Source organism: Numida meleagris, chromosome 9, assembly GCF_002078875.1.
Source record: "Numida meleagris isolate 19003 breed g44 Domestic line chromosome 9, NumMel1.0, whole genome shotgun sequence".
In the NCBI taxonomy this organism is placed as follows: domain Eukaryota; kingdom Metazoa; phylum Chordata; class Aves; order Galliformes; family Numididae; genus Numida; species Numida meleagris.
In genome coordinates, this window is record NC_034417.1 from 6,518,078 (window position 1) to 6,534,925 (window position 16,848).

General features: G+C 39.8%; 2 protein-coding genes and 1 long non-coding RNA gene across 4 annotated transcripts in view; 2 read left to right on the top strand and 1 right to left on the bottom strand.

Moving 5' to 3' along the window:
* Positions 1-3,650, top strand: part of LOC110403629 — a 59,251-nt gene extending 55,601 nt beyond the window's left edge. The window contains exon 5 of the long non-coding RNA XR_002441763.1: positions 3,586-3,650. This is a non-coding gene — a long non-coding RNA (uncharacterized LOC110403629). The remainder of the gene's footprint in view (positions 1-3,585) is intronic.
* Positions 1-16,812, bottom strand: part of AQP9 (aquaporin 9) — a 38,161-nt gene extending 21,349 nt beyond the window's left edge. Inside the window, exons 1-3 of one of the 2 annotated variants that reach the window (XM_021407088.1) lie at positions 15,541-16,812; positions 15,156-15,333; positions 6,815-6,947 (exon numbers count right to left, since the gene is read on the bottom strand). In XM_021407088.1, coding sequence (XP_021262763.1) covers positions 6,815-6,916 — 102 coding nt within the window. In that variant the 5' untranslated portion in view covers positions 6,917-6,947; positions 15,156-15,333; positions 15,541-16,812. Of the gene's footprint in view, positions 1-6,662; positions 6,769-6,814; positions 6,948-15,155; positions 15,334-15,540 lie in introns of those variants that run through there. The other variant, XM_021407089.1, reaches the window with a different exon arrangement.
* The window catches only part of ALDH1A2 (aldehyde dehydrogenase 1 family member A2), a 56,835-nt gene continuing 55,572 nt past the window's right edge, over positions 15,586-16,848 (top strand). The window contains exon 1 of the mRNA XM_021407087.1: positions 15,586-15,674. The gene's annotated coding sequence lies outside the window, so the exon portion shown is untranslated. The remainder of the gene's footprint in view (positions 15,675-16,848) is intronic.

The following is a 16,848-nucleotide window of genomic DNA, read 5'->3' on the forward strand; positions in this document are numbered from 1 at the left end:
CACACGGCCGCTTACAAAGGGGCCCAAAAGAAAAGACTGGGCAAGGGAAGTAGTAGCTTCTTAAGATAGAGTACATTCAGGTGCTGCTGCCCTCCCAGGTTACTCTTTTATTCTTGAGCTGAGATGTGCTATTCTGCTTTTCTTCCGACACCAGCTCACACAATTAAAATCTCTCTAAATTAAGACTAAATGCATTTAGTCTCTGTAATGGCTCTTGGTGAATGGCTGGAGCATACGCTGCTGTTTCTGAGAAAGGAATTTTTCAATCATCTCTTAAGAATGTAAGGGTACATATATCATTCATTTGATTCTTTCCTTTGGGTGTAGCCAAAACAGGGTAGCTGGAGCTTTGCTGTGCCCTCAAGCTGGAGGGACATGTTTACAAGTAATTAGAGATTCGGTATGTTTTCTTTCTAAGCTCTTTTCTGTTGAGGAAGACAAACAAACTATATTTGAGCTGGTGCTGGGCTGATCAGAAAACTTTTTAGGATGGATTAGAAGGAGCTGAGTCAAGTTTTGCCTTTAAACCAGACCATGGACTGGAGAGCTTAGTAGAATCCATTTTTAGCCAGAGTGGTTCATTGATCTGAAGCGTTGAGATCACAAATGTATAAGCGCACTTAATGGCATGAACAGCATTTATTGTCCCTTCTTCTGCTATTCATCTGTTTATGACAGTTACTACTTTAATCACTATTCGTTTAATTTGGCCAAAGTTGTGAAAGAACAGCCTGTAAATTTGTGTCAGTGAAACCTAAACACATGTTTTGCACTCTCAACTGAATCGTCAAAGGGATGCAAGTCTTCTGTGAGGCTAAGGGAGAGTGCCTACTTCTATAGATGCACGCTTCTGGGACAAAATGCATGTACAGAAAAAGGTCTTGGAAAATTAAGTACAGCTTACTGGAACCTCTTGGTTGAACACCAGCTGACTTATGTGCTGGGGCTGATGTTGCAAAGATGAAGATAATTCTCATCTAAAACTTTTATGTAATGCAGAACATCTTTGTCACCTTAAAGTCTAAAATGTCATATACTAGAAAAAACAACCACAATTTTTGCACTTCAGTTTGTATTGAAAACAAAAGATTTCCTGTGACTTTTTAGAATTGTTTGCTGAAATGAGCATTTTAGGGTAAAAGAACGGTTGGGTAACCCTACTTTCAGATCCTTCATGTTTCTATTTAGCTGAATTAAAGAATGACTTCAGGGAAATTTAAGTAGGAAAGGAAAGTTATTTGATAATAGTAAAATTATAGAAATACGAGTACTGTACAAGAGCTTTACAAGTGCTTACATTGAGACAAGCTGAGGGTCTTTGTTACCACTTAAGACTTCTGTTTGCAATACTGATTTAATACAGTTGCAAATGAGAGGAAGAGTTTGTACATAAAATCTAATTTCTTCAAAATATATGCAACCGATACATTGACAGAAGCAGAAAGGACTCTTGAGTTTGTGATGATGTGGAAAAGAAGCCTCTTATTCCAGTAAAGTGAGCAATTTTGGTCTGGAAGTGCAGGATTAAAGTCTGTGACATTAGATTCATGAGCGACTTCTATTCTTTAGTGGCTCTACCATAGTATTGCTGCTAGAGAGCCTAATGTATGGAACTCTATGCCATAAGAACCAGTTTTCAGAGTACTACCATGGCTAACACCTATTATATAAAAAATATAAATAATATATGTATAATATATAAAAATTGGTTGAGTGACATATTACAATAGCAATTATAAATATGTTTTAATAACTTATTTTGTCTACCTTTGACAAACTTCTTTGCCTAATAGGTAATTATATAAAATTCTGTACTCCTGGAAAGCCAATGCTAATCTCAAAGTAGCTGTTAGAGACTACTGCTAAGTTATTTTACACCTTAAACAAAACTTGCTGTAAGCAATTTCATTCTATACAAAGAAAAAGTCTCTGTTTCATCCCCCCAAAAAACCAGCAAAACAAAGAATATAACTTCTTTGTGTAAAATTTCTAAGTAGTAATTTTGTATAAAATGCAAATACAAGGACTAAACAGTGAAAAGCTACATAGCTACATCCTCTTTCATGTAATAACATATAATGAGTATACTAATGCACGTTTGGAAGAATGGATATATATTACTGTACAGTACTGTAATGAATGTGCACTGGAATCTAGGTCCACAAAGAAAGATGTGGAACGGTTGCTTAACTTCTAATCTTCTGGACTGAGCAAATCCATGAAATGTCAGACTTAAAAATTTTTCAGGCAACACTAAACTCCCCAACAAAGCAGAAATGATAACTCACATAATGAAGCGGTCAGAATATGAAAACAAGACAAACAAGATTTTGATGAGCAAAAGATAAATAGCCTTTCTTTGCATTAGTTGGACTGCTTGCAGGGGGGTGTCATGCCCTCAGTTCATGCGTGTGCTGATGCATTGCAGCCTCTGTGCACACAGACGTTTGCTTCAGTGGGAGTTGTGCAAAAGGCCCTGCCTCCACCTGGAGAATGGGCTTTGGGATAAGAAGGGAAACCTCCTCACTGCTAGCAGCGTTTTGTGTACCTGTTTACTTTGGGTGAGGCCGTGCACACTGAAAAGTGTGAGAACATTCATTCTGTTTTCCACTGAGCATAGCAGTAACAGCTCAGGATGATGTCTTAATTTGATCACACAGTCACATTCACTTAACTGACTATTAGAGAAGCAATAGATGGGATAGGTCTGCACATATGCTGCTTACTTGTCTTTACGTGCTAAATGGAAGCCTTTGTTTTGTTTCAGCAGGGATATGTACGCTGCTCTGGACTCAGAAGACACTGGTCCAGTGCAGCTCCTTCCTGGGAAACTGTTTAGTCAGATGCTCTTCAGAGTGAAAATGAAACACAAACTAGGTTAGGTCAGCAGTAGCTAGTAAAAGAAGCCACATGGCCCATTTGGCTTCTCCTTTTGGAAATGTTACAATTCAGATATACTCAATGGCATAAGCGAGAATAAATCCCATTCTGCTGGAGAGCAATGCAGCCAAGTCCCAAGGGGAAAATATGGAGCAAAGCATGATTAAAAGCAGAGAGGCAGTTGGATAGGTGAATTTCAGGCAGACTCACTGAAAAGTCTCATAAAACATCTATCTGATCCAGTGTGGCTTCTTAACTTCCGTGCTGATTGATGTCCAGCTGTGCTCTACCACAGTAACCTACAGGAGCCCCAAGAGGAAATGTACTGAACCAGGAGACATACTGGAAAATGAAAACCTCCCCAGATAGCTCTTTTTCAAGGGAGGCCTCGGGAGCAGCCCCAGCTACAGAAGGCTGAAGCTTTGTCAGAGGCTGGGCTATGTGTGTATGCTCTGGCTTCTTGGCTCACCACAGGATGAAAGGGTTGGTGCTCTCCCACTTTAGGGGTCTGCTGCACTGGGATGGGATGGGGGGACCAGTCCCAGTGGTTAATTCCAAACACGCTGTATAAAAACTACATTACTCAGTATGCACTTCATAGAAAGCAAGTCTCTTCCTATTCAAAAATTTGTTGATAACTTTATAGGTGGATTGTGTATTTTTATGAATATTGATTTCAATTTAAGTTACAGTGAAACTTTGCAGGTTGGGCATTTACCATGTGACATACCAAGACAAATGCAAGGCATGGGCAGGAGCTTACTAATAACAGGTAAACATAAACCCCTAGCCTAATGCACATTCCTCCTTGCCTGTGCTGCAAGTGTAACTTAGTTGTATTAAAACTGCATCACTGTAAGTGGTGTTTTTTGGTTTTTGCTTGTTTTTCATTTAATAGAAACCACATATGAGGTTAAGCACAACATTTTCTCAGCTTGATGGAGCATCTTAAAGTGAATACGGTATAGTTCAAGACAGTAACTAAAAGCTCAGTGTAACCAAAACCACATGCAATTTGCATTTGGTTGTGGAGTGAAAAATGTAAGTTTTTTGCTGCCTTAATTCTTGTAACTGGAGAAGCTGTGCTGCACCTTGGGGAATAATTCACAGCCTGGTACTGAAAGAAATACTGTTCCCCACGAAGGATAGGTCGAAGAGTAAAGTAGCCTAATCACCAATGAGATTACCCAGCCAGGCAATAACTGGAGCTGCTTGGATACCCCTATAAAGAAAGGGACTTCCAGATTCCTGCAGTTCAGTTTGTTCACTGAACCCTCAGAAAGCCTGACATCAGGTGCTTTTGTAAGGAGAGAGGGGCTGGCTGCAGTTACGCTGTATTACCAAGATATGCTGTGCAGCAGAAGCAAATCACTTTAGAAGAGCAGACTAAGAATATCTGTGTAGGAATTGCTTAGGAGCATCTCTAGTCTGATCCAGTGGACTGAGCAGCCGTTAAAAGCCAGCACGTTTTCTGTGCTTCTGGAGCTCACCTTCCACCTCAGTTTCATCTGAAAAGAATTCACTTTCCGTACTCTGAGACTGTGCTGCAAGGCAAACCACAGCGTATTAAGCAGAGATGACCAGGAGATGTTATCCAAATGGGATACGCAGGGACTCTTTCAAGGCTTGTCTCAAATCTGTTCAGTTCTGCAGGTGGAGCCCTTTGTGCCTCCAGGGGAAGGCTTGGTTTTTGCCTGATGAGTGATTTCACCTGCAAGATGTCCTACAATTAATCCTACAGATTTTACAGTATACAGTTTGGAAAATATTTTAAGACTGGAGAGTTACCCAGGATGGCAACTTAAGCACTTTATAGTACGTGATCTGTGATGTTCTCTAGAGGAAATAGAAATAGGTGATTTGGAGGATAGAATTTCACTCAGCTGATTTCCAGAGGTGCTGGGCTGATCAGAGGTTTAGGTACCATCCTTTAACACTCCTAGACAAAACCTGTGGGTAGTGGAAGGGCTCCTCCCTGCCCTGCACCGTGGTGCAGGTGCTCCCCACTGGCTGTAAGATGCAGGGCAGAGGCACAAAATGGCTTTCAGAAAAGATCTGAACCAGCTGCAGACCACGAGCAATCATCTTGCTTTCACTTTGAAACAAGATTAAAACATAGTAATAGGACAGGGAAATAAAGTTATTGCTTATTTTGCATATGTGTTAGCTGTTTTTCAAGGATTTCTGCCTCCTGACTTAACAGGGCGCCCCTTTCATTAGCTCTAATTTAAGTTAAAAAGTTTAATATTTGTCTGCTCTTAAAGAGAAGTTGCTTACTAGCTGACAGAGCCTAATAGCAATAAATAGCAGCAGAAAAGTCCATTTCTTCCCAATAAACTTTGTACTTCTGCTAACTAGCACAGTCTAAAAATAAATCGAGGTATCTGAGCACTTGGAAAGCTGTAGGGAAATCCACGTGAGCCTCTTTTCCGCTTTAAGCTAGGGTTAAAACTAGAAAGAGTAAAACAGAATTGAAAAATTCACCGAGATTATCAACAATTTTGAAGCTTCACTTTCTACTACATTCATACGATGAATAGCATAGAAAATGGACTCTGGGTTTCCATTTCCTTCTAGTCTTGTGCAGCAGGACATTAAGTAATAGCATTTGCGATCTAATCTGCGCTTTAATGCATTTTCTTCACTTGCTTAATTGTATTAATGGACAGAGGAGGATGATCTTGTGGCGAGGACAGAGGACTGGAAGTCAGGTGATCTCGGTTATATTCAGAGTTCTGCAACAGGCTTCCTGTGCAGTCTGCTCTAATCAGGTTTGCTAATATATAAAATGAAGATAATGACATTTCCCTTCCTTACCAGGGTGTTGTGACACTTAATTCATTAATGTTTGTAAAGTGCTTTGTGCTCCTTGCTTCTAAATGTGCTCCTTACTGTAATGTCTTATGGAGGGTATTAAATTTGAGAATAATGTTACTTTTAGTGCCTGTGCACTTCAATTGGCTGAAACATACTAAAGACCATTATTTTTATGTATTTTATGAGCTACTGGAATTTTTTAGATGGCTTACTTGAAATTTAGCTAATATAGTTACAGTTATAAAACATACTATGTCAGTCCTATGCCTTATTTTTAATTTTTTGTCTTTTCACTATGATGAAATATTTAGCAATAATCAGGACTGTCTTGTCAGACTAAAGGGAGGGAGAAAGAGTTTGGCATAAATATTCTGTTTGCTTTACTTCCAGCTCTGCTGCTGGGACTGCTCTCTACCCTGGTAAATCACCGGACAGCTCTGTGTCCCAGTACAAAATGCAGAAAAACTTGAGCAAGATACGAAGTTAAAAAAAATAGGGATGTGAAAATGCGGAGCTTTGCTATTTACCTAATACTGTAACAGCCCTACATAACCAAGCAAATGTATATTGTATGTAATGCAATTAAAAACAAAACAAAAAATAGTTAATTTACAGAATCTCTAAAGATTCGGCAGCGCAACTCGATAAGCTCAGCACAAGTCACATGGATAAATCTCTGTGTAGCACAGGAAAATAACAGCTAAAATTCTCGTCAAAATGTGCAGTCTAGTGGGTTTGGTAAAGCAAATGCAGATTGTACACAGAAGTGAAAGTAGAATAAAATGCTGAGTTAAAAAAATGCAGTACTGTTAACATTCACTACATGTCCAGAGTTTTATGGTTGTTCACTCAAATTCTGCTCTATAAAAATCAAATGTTTATCAGACAGTTGTAATATATAAAGCTATGAGTGTTTAGCAGCCAGTGATAATTACATCAGGTGAAGAAAGGAATCTCAAACTTACCATAAACAGAAGCAATTCATTCAAGGCTGTGCAGTGTTTGTCAGACAGTAACCACGCTGCTGGTGTAGTACAAGAAAAAAGCATACATGTCCCCTGACAAGCACTGTCCAACATTAAATTAGTAGGAAGGAAGGAAAGCAGCTGACACTTACTATCAGTATAAAAGTTCCCAGGAATTCTGAAAGGGCTTCTTTAACCAAGCTGTTCTTCAAGGCAAATTTCTCCTTTAAATTCCTTTTGTTTTTCCGGCTCATTTTGGCTTCTTCTATTGCTCTGGTGCCCTGGCTACAAATACACACAAAATTTGCTCTGTAATCGTCCCTGCTTCAGCTGAACTTTGACACTTTTACTTATACATTGAAATATGAGATTTCATCCTGTACAGCCAGTGAAATCATCTGACTGCAGGCATTGACAGAACCAACACAACATGCCCTAACAATTCATCATGAGTTTTCCATCCTGTGCCCTCTCTGAGCATGTTTCTATTTATACTGGCGAGATAATACCAGTAGGTTTACAAGCAGAACTTGTCTTTTTTCTTACAGAATGGATTAATCATTACCTTTCTGGATATGTTACTTCTTTTTTTTTTTTTTCTAGTAAAAATGGATACAATGTTGTTCCTGTTGCTCCAATCAAAAGGAAAGACAAAAAGAGAAACCACAAAGTAAGGAACCAAAATATGGTTGGAAATTTCGCTCTGACCTAGTTTGGGGTTTGAGCCATACTACTATTGGCTGTCTGAAACCTTTTCAAGGGGAAGTTATAAAGGAAAATAAATGTTTGTGAGGACGCTATGCTCTACTCAGTAAAAAGCAAACAGCTCCTGTCTTATAGTTCTGAAGGATTTCAGTGGCTAACGAGGAGTCTTACCTTGGTCATATGTTGAATTTGTACATTCACACACAAGACTCTTTTTGGACTAAATGCTTTGCTGTTTAGTGACATGCCCTGTTTACAAAAGAGCGACAAGGCAGAATGAATTAGGAACACTTAATGAAATCTGCTTTGGTCCAGTGGCTCTCTATAAAGCAGAATAGGCAAGCGAGGTACTGAGAATGACTCTATGTTCCCAATATATTTGGCTTAAAAGTGCATAGGTGCTATAATATGAAGCATTATCGGCCATTATCTTAAGAGCTGAAGTTGCTGAATATTTCAAAGGCCTGGGCTTCCTAGAGAAAAATATTTCACTCTTAACCTCTCAAGCATCTTGGATGATTTTCTCAAACGTGATACTGACTTGACTGGCTTCTAGTTGGCTTACAAATATTTTCCATCATTTGATGTCACACTAAGAGCTTATCCCAGTTATTTTAGCATCTGTTGTAGATATTCATTGCCTTGGTTTCTGTCGGTCTTCTTCCTTTTTTACCTTGGTGGCTAGTATGTTTAGATCTGTCAGTACTATTGTTTGCTGTGAATAGAACAAAGACCCATGAGACTGGGCAAGTGGGCCATTTCTACAATTCCACTGGTGCTCTTCCTTCCCTCAAGGTAGGACTTGATGCATGTTCATCCCTTAACCACTGACTTTACATCCACTATCCAACTTTAATCCCTAAGCATTTTTGCATGTCCTTTTACTATCTCTGCATCTGCATTCAAATACCATTTCACTATTAGCAGATTCAAAATATGCTGACCTGTGGAGAGCCACACAGGTGACAAGTTATGAGATGCCTGCATTTGTCCTGGTGCTATATGATCCAGGTGAGCACCTGTGTGGCAGCATGCAGGCATGGGTGCAGAGGTTTGCCTACAGTGCAGGTCTGCACTCGCACAGAGACAGCTGGAGTTGCCTCTGGAAAGGCACTGAAAACAGCTTATGTACTGCAGTTTGAACATCTTTGCACTGTATCACTACAAAGCAAAGATATTCAGAACCTTAATTATCACAGCATATTAAAGTATATGTTTGTTATTGTCAATGGTTTGCGGGTTGTTCAGCCCGGTTCCATGACGAATGGGGCGGGGGACCCACGGACCCACACCCCGGGAAAGGGAAAATGTAAAAAGGGTAGGGAGATGGACCTAAGAACAAAACAGTGGCAAACAATCTGGAGATGGAGAAACAAACTAATTTACTAAATAAGATATCAGAATGCAAAATCACACGCTATAATACAATATAATTAAAATTTAAGTTAATAAATCCAATAAAAAATGAGAGAAAGTGTCCAAAATTAAGGTAGGCCTTACTCTAATACCAACAGTGAGACAGCTGGGGAACGAGATGCTGCCAGGATGAGAGACGGGATGAGAAGAGGACAGGTCTCGTGATAGGTGAGTTTTATCTTTCCCACTGACCGGAAAACGGTAACAGGGTAGCAAAGTCCTCTGGGGAATGTAGTAGTTCTTCTCTTCTGAGAACCAGGTACATACACTACTTGACGTTATGATGTGGAATACCAGTAACCAAAAATCATTGAACCATGACAGTTATGACTTTCAGAATTATGGGTATTGTCGAGCTACGGGAGGATCTTGAGGAAGCCATTCATTCATTGCTGGAGGAATGAGATAATCCACTTCTTCGCTTCCAGGAAAATGGGAAATAAATATGTTGTTGAAAGCCATTTTTAGTTGTTTGTCCGTAAGAGTTCATTCTCCCGTGCAGATGCAAGTCTCCCCCTCAAAGCAGTATGAAGCTACTTAGTTTAGTCTCATAACAGGTGTGAAAGTATTAAGTCTATTCTTTCATCTAATTATACCAAAATAATATGTCAGTGACAGACACAGTAACTCCTAATCATTTGTCCAGATCTTGCTGCCTTCCCCACACCATTTTTTTTTTGTCTTTATGGGGTGGGAGAACCAGGTTCCTGACACAAGTATGTACCATTTACTTTTCCTTTCTTCAGATTTTCTTCAATACTTTGACAAATATTTTAAGGAGTGCTTTGAAAAGAACGTAGAAGTAATAACAACCACCTTTTCCAATCCCTTCACCTGACAAATCCTACATGACAGTATGTAAAGCTATGGAGGATGGAAGTGTAGAAGAAGCATTCAAGATAGCGAACTCCTTAGCTGAAAAGCTAAAAGAATTTTTTGCCTTGCTAAAGAACCAAAATGTACGTGGTCTGAGTCTAGGAAACTCCTAAAATGAATTCTCAGTAGGACAGGCTTGAAGAGAAACTGATAAGTTAAACAGTAACTAATTGTGCTGGTGCTGTGCAGCATTCCCCCAAGAGATTCAAATGTTTGACTACTCAAGCACTACTGCCAGTGGATTGCTTTATGTCTGAATCCAGTCCTAGTACCACCAAGATGGAACATAGGAAATGTACTGCTGATCCACTAGTGTTTCAAAAGAGGGTTCCAAGGGTGATCACGGGACCTACAAATATGTCAGTCTGACTTCTAATCCAGGAAAATTAGATAAACTGTAGTGAAAAATTAATAGACACAGATAAAGCCAATAGTCTGCTGAAGCATCAAATGGTTTTTGTTAAGGGAGGTTGCGCCTCACAAATCTATTGGCATTTTTTAAAGATGTCAAAAAGCATGTTGATGTTATTGCTCGTGGTTGAATGTGGGACCTTAGATCACAAGACTGAAACCACTGGGACCCGCACCCCAAGGCAATCTCATCTGAACTATTTCTTCTCTTCACCTGGATTCAAGCAGAGTAGGAATTCAAACAGTGTGTATAACCTAACCATTACTATGAGTAATCTTCACTCCTACAGAAATAGCAAAGCACAGAATAATACACATAGCTCCCACAGTTTAAGTCCCATGGGTAACAGTCTATACTGTACTGAATTTTTAATAGTACATTATTCAGAGTATCACATAAATTGTTATTACTGATGTAATAAAACCTAAGCCAACACAGCTGGAGAGACCAAGGCTATAAATATAACACATATATTTTTTGAATTGAAATAATATGGGTCAAATTATTTTTAAGTCTAAATCTGCTGATTATAGTTGAATTGGACAAAGTCTGAATGTGTACATCTGCTATAATTCATGTTCCTGCACAAATTTATATTTATATTTTCCTATAGAAACTGCTGCATGGTACTTAAAGGACATTCTCTGTTTTATTTATTGATCTCGCTGCTGGGAAACTAAAAAAAAAAAAATGAGGCGAGGAAGATCTGAACGTGCTGCAATTCAGCATTCTGATGGTTTTTAGTACACAAAAAAACACCAGCACTTTTCTTTAGTTCTTGTGCTTTCTGGTCATCTTCTGTCTCCGCTGTAGTCTTGGTGAGAAGCAAGCATCTGTAGTGTGCAGCTCAGGTCTAGCTGAGCCCACCTTGGAGGGAGGGGTAGTGCACACGAGGTGACCCCCTTAGACTTTCTCTGTTCTTTATTCTCTGTTTCTGTGATCTCAGTGTCCAGATAAAACATTTCAGTCCAGATCATGAATATGAGATCAAAAAGATACCACATGTGTGTTTCATACTTTCTGCCAGTAATGCTTAAGGCCTCGTTCAAAGCCTGTTGAAGTCCACTGTTGCTGACACTGGTCGCAGTGAGAATTAAATTGGACTTTCTCTAAAGCAGAACCCAAAACTTTTCTTTGTTTTTGATTGGCTGGGAGCATCATCAGGTCTCAGTGCATTACTGATATATTACACGTATATGTATTACATATATTGCTATATAATCAATGATAATATGTTTTAAAAGTTATTGTATGGACAGATATATGTATAACAGGCCCTGAGAGTTTCCAAGTTGCTTGAATCTCTGCAATAGCTGTGCAGTGCAGCACTGCACTGCGGGGTCTTACTGGCACAGTGGGGAACAGATAACATTCCACACTGAAGGGCTCTGGGACAGAACTGTCAGTGCTGGCAAAATGTGAAAGTGTTAGGGAAATGCTGTACAGATGGTTACGTGCACCAGCATTATCTGCTGCACGAGACTGTGCTTCTTTCTAAATGTGCTGGGTATTGTTCTACTATAAACTTCTCTGGTAGGTGACAGTATAGGCAGGCCTAACTTTCTGAATGCATCTGGAAAAAGACTATTTAAGTACAAAAAGAATTTTGCTTTTAGAGAATGAATTAATTTAGTATGGGAAAACACTTTGTTGCAACCAATTCCCTGTTCTTTTTTTCTTCACGTTTCCTTTTTCGGAACAGTTAATGTACGTGACAAGTAAGTGCAAAGGAAGGTGACTGACAGCATGTTCTTCTTAAAATAACCTTTTCCACATCCCATTTCTTCATTAAAAAGAAAACCCTAAAAATCAAGATCAAAGTTTTAAAATCAGATTTGCTGTTACGAACAAAAGACGTCTTGGTAAATACAGCCATGCAGCATGAAGAAAAGCTCTAAGTACATCCAATGGGCTTTGCAGTGATCGAAACACCATGTTTTCTTAACCAGAATGGTGTACATTGTCAAAGCCTTTTATCTTTCTACAGGGCACACATTTCCTATAGCAAGAGACATTTTGTTACTATTTATGGCTACCAGTCCTGCTGCAGGGTTGTGAAAACCTGATCTGAACCTACCTAATTAATTAAAAAAAAATCATTAAAGTCAAAGGTAATGACAGATTTGACTCCATTGACACATAAAGGCAAAATTCCTTTTTACATATGATATGCTAACAAAATAGATTATAAAATTGTTTGATAGGAATAGGATAGGAATGTTGGATTGTGGGGCCTAATTCCTTTGGAACTCCCAACCACGAATTTTTAATATAAAAAAATTGTTCTGAGGTTCAGAGCATGCTCTTTATAGAGTGTGGTTAGCAGCACACCCAGGAAGCAATCTTTTACTACTTCTGTTCTGTATCCATATTCATTAAGGTAATGAAGCTATTAATTGAATATGTAAGTTCGGGTAATTAAATATAAGACTTATTTCTGTAGTTTAAAGGGTAATAATAAAAAATTTAAACTTGCAAACTAGATCACACATTTAGTGATGATAAATGTGACCTGGAAAGTGCAATAGTCCAATATTAATTAGTTAATTGCATCCATTCATTAGGTGATGTACATTAGCAGAAGGTCAATCCATTTGAAGCTTGATACATTTTACAAATAATAAATTCAAACAGGTAAATTGAAAAGAAATTCACAAAAGAAGAGTATATTATATATTTAAACGCAGGACAGAGTCCATACAACCCAAGAGCGTGTTGCCTATATCTGCCCAGTTACTGGCACATGTTCTTTTCAGCTCTGTCCCGAGGCACTGACCCTCTACTATGCACACTCAGGGAACAGCTGGGTGCCATTTTGCAGAAACTGAACCCAACCACCCCACGGCTGTGAGTGCTGTGTGCAAGGTGCTGACCAGCCGAGAACCTCTGAGCTGGATGGACTCAGGATGTTGTCAGACTTGAGGAGGTGCACCTCAGGATTGCTCTGTCACAGGCAAAACCAGCCATGCTAGCAGAACATACTACATTTAACTGTGGACTTAAACCACAGTGTTAATTTTTGAAACCAACTTCTAAAACAACCCAAACATTGACTGTCTTTCCAAGCATGTTCTATTTTATTGCCATTGCTGTGACTGAGTTATGTTTGGCTTTCTTAAGTCCAAGTTTAAATGTAGGATTGAACTTACCAAAGCAGCAGTTTGGTTCTAAGGGCATAAAATGGACAGGAAAAAAGACTGATCAGTCTGAGTTATTTTTAGTAAAAATTATGTTAAATCAAGTTTTCTTCACTGGTCATTCCTGGATTTTCAGTAATTAAAAATAATTGTTCTTAATACCAGTATTTACTTTCTTTTTTAGTATTAAAAGTAATGTAGAAATAAGGAAAATGAGATTTTTTTATTTTTTCTTCAAAATGTAAAATATATCCAGACTCAATCAATTATTAATAAGACTTATAACGTTAAGACAATGAATTCACTGGGATATTTGCAAAATTTCTGGCAAAATACCAGGGTGATCACAGTATTGTGAGTATAGCTTTACAGATAATATCGCTTATGTGTTTAACAGTTTTTAGCTTGTATGTATAAAATATCTTCATCTGGAGCAAGGACCGGTACCATTCTGCGTGCAGTTCAAGGGCCATAACTCTTGAAAGATTTCAAACGGTGAACCTCTCTCAAATGATCGGGCTTAGAGACATTTAAGAGAATTGATTCAATTAACCTAGAGGAAAAAGGTGCTATAATGTGTGATTTATATTTGAAGATAAATTAAAATACAAGTATCTCCTGAAGAGCGTTTGATGCCATCATGGTCTGTAATGAAAATAGCAGGCAATTAAAATAGGACACCTGAGGCTGAAGCTTTTACTGTATATATCAGAACATGAAGTTCAGATTTCATAAGTGCAAATCTGAGCTGAAAAATAACTTAGTGGAAATTTCTTTGGGGCCCATATTTTTCCTTTCAAGAGTGATTTCTAAAGTGGATAAGGAATGGGAGGCACATTTACTGCTGCAGAAGGCAAAGGGTGCAGCGGAATGGTCTTTCACAATCAATACTGGATTTGCATGAGCAGCCAGAGATAGCATTGCTAAATGCTAGAGGGACAGCTGAAAGAACTACGTATAAAAAAGAACTTAGGGGTCAGATCAGAATTACTTTGGGGCAGGTTTTGAAGTTGATCTTGAAATGAATCACTGGACGTGCCTGACAGAATACTGATGTGATCCAGTTCCTTTGTGTGTGTGACAGCGTTTAGAGTCTGGAGCTTGCTAAAGAGCATAAGAAATCTTCATGGTATAAGGATTTGAAGCAGTAGGAGAGGACCTCTGTGATGCTGGGGTTACTGAAGCCATTGTCCATTTCAGTGGTGTATCAGCATGTGTCTCAGTACAGCTACTCTACCCAAAAGAGGTACTTGGGAAACAAATTTGTTTACCAAGCCTCTAGCTTTATAACTTCCTTTAGGCAGTGCGTCATTGTAGTAGAGAGTAGAAAAATTACAGAAAACTGCAAGCAACCTAAGAATCCCTTAATTACCTCTGTACTGTCTTCAACATCAGAGCTCTGTCTTTTGCACCTCAGTTACAAAATGTGTGTCCATCAGCTGGCATTTGTATAAGCAACATCTATGTCCTTGTCTACAAATATTATCAGTTGACGGGGTTGGGTGGAGAAATTAAGACTCGTGAATGAAACAAAAATATTTCTTAAAATGTTACATTCAGAGTGGTCGAAATATAAAAATAAACCTCTTCAGGAATGAGTTTTATCTTAGCTACATATTAGCGTAAATTCTAACAGTAAGAACGTACCAGAAGCAAGAACAGTGTCACCTGGTTCTTTGTTTTTGTAACAACCATTTCTTCAAGAAGTGCGAGGAGTGTAATATCTTTGTCATTACAACCTGAAACAAAATATTGGTCTCCTGCTTTGAAGCTGATGTTGAAATAGGAGTTTAATTAAAATGCATTCATGTAAGAGAAAATAAACCAGTCTGACTTAATTGCCACTTGGTTTATGTTGCCAAAAAGCCACCACCAACAGCAACAACAAAAAAGCAACAACCAGAAACTACAGACCTGCAATGAGAGTAAGTGCTTTCCCTGCCATACCTGTGTGTTTGGGATTTGGAGGACTTGGGCTGAACCTGAGCTATTGCTTCTGTTCTTTCTCTTGGCAATTGTTGGACTCACATTTTTCTTCCACAAATTAGATTACTTTACTTCTGCATTCATTGTTATTACTGAGTTATTGTCCTGATGTCCAAGGCAATAGTGGTAGTAATCCCTCCTACAAAGAAATGACATTAAATATTAAATATTAACTCAACTGGCATGATTTGAAGCCGTGTCTCAGTCTGCTGTCATAAAGTAGTTAGTGTGGTGCTGAATTGCCAAACCAGCTCATCAAGCTAGGTTCACCAGTCTGCCCCGCACCGCATCACAGGCCTTGCTCCGGGTGCTGCTGCAGAAAGTTGTTGTACGGAGAGGAACTCACCTGTGGTCTTGGCAGTAAGGCTTTTGTCATTGTCTTTGCAGGTGGAGGAGGAGAACCCCGGCTGGTCACCCGCTGTTGGGAAGCTCTGAGGCAGGTGTGCGTTCTGCTGGCTGCAGCCCAGGAGCCACGGTGTGGTAAGTGCGGGGCCATTCACCACCTGGGGAGTGCCAGTGGGGCTGGGTGGCACATGAGCCAGCTGTGAGGTGTTTTCCAGACTGAACTGCTTTTAGACATAAGATAAATACCAATTGAATGACAAGGAGTTGATGGAGGCTGAGAGAGCTGAGAAGTAACTGAAGTCACAGGAATGTTGTGACAATCAGGAGCTTAAACAGCTCCTGACTGTGTGGGTTTGAATGGCACCTCCAATGAACTACAGTCCCTTCTCACCAAAACCTCCTGAAAACCTCACTGACTCGATTTAAGAATGAAACCGCTGCACGGTTCCCTCATTCCTCAAACCTGCTTAAATGCAGTCCCTTCCTGAAGGAGCATTTCCCCACTCTGATTTATTTTAAAACAGCTTTTAGAATGTGTCATCCTTGTGATGAAGTGTTAGGTCTACATTGCCAGCACGCCATTAAAAACTGAATTTCTGACGTTTAAAAGTCTCACTTATCCCAAGTGTCACCATTTGACAGCTTGGCATGTCACTTTACAGCACCTTATTTTGGATCCATTTCCTTTGTCGGGGAGGAAGGGGGGAGAGAGGGGTAAAGAAATATGAAAAATAAGAGAAAGCAAAATCTGCAGTCTCCTCCATTACTGGAGATTTACAGAGGTGCGTGTGGTGAGGCTGTGTAAGGTACGTCTTGGTGTGATAAGGCTGAGGTGCTCCGAAGGTGCTCTGCATCCTGTGCCCGTCCGCACAGAGGCAGTGTTTGCCCGTGCTCCTGCACACACTGCGTGCCCTGCAGCCAGCACAAGGACCGAGGGTCTGCGGCATCAGCAAATGGGTATCGTAACAAAATAGAAAGATGGCTAGATCCTGCAGTTTATTCTTGAGTAGGTCAGCAAAGCTGTCTTGTGGCACCTTTCTCGTTGCCATGTTTTTGCCAGCTTTGGCGCAGCTGTACACTTTGGTGGCCCTCCTCTGTTTATGTCTATAATATGATGGCTTCAAAACATGGTATCTGGTCGGTTTCAAAGTACCGGGAGCGTTTGGAGCAGTGAGGAGATCTTCGCTGGTTCCGCCTGAAATAGCACAACCCGTCGGGGCGCCCAGAGCCTCGCGGTGGCCGCGGCCGTGTCGGGGCCGGGCACGTGCTGCCGGCGCGAGGGCCCACACGGGGAGCGCCGGGCCCCGCC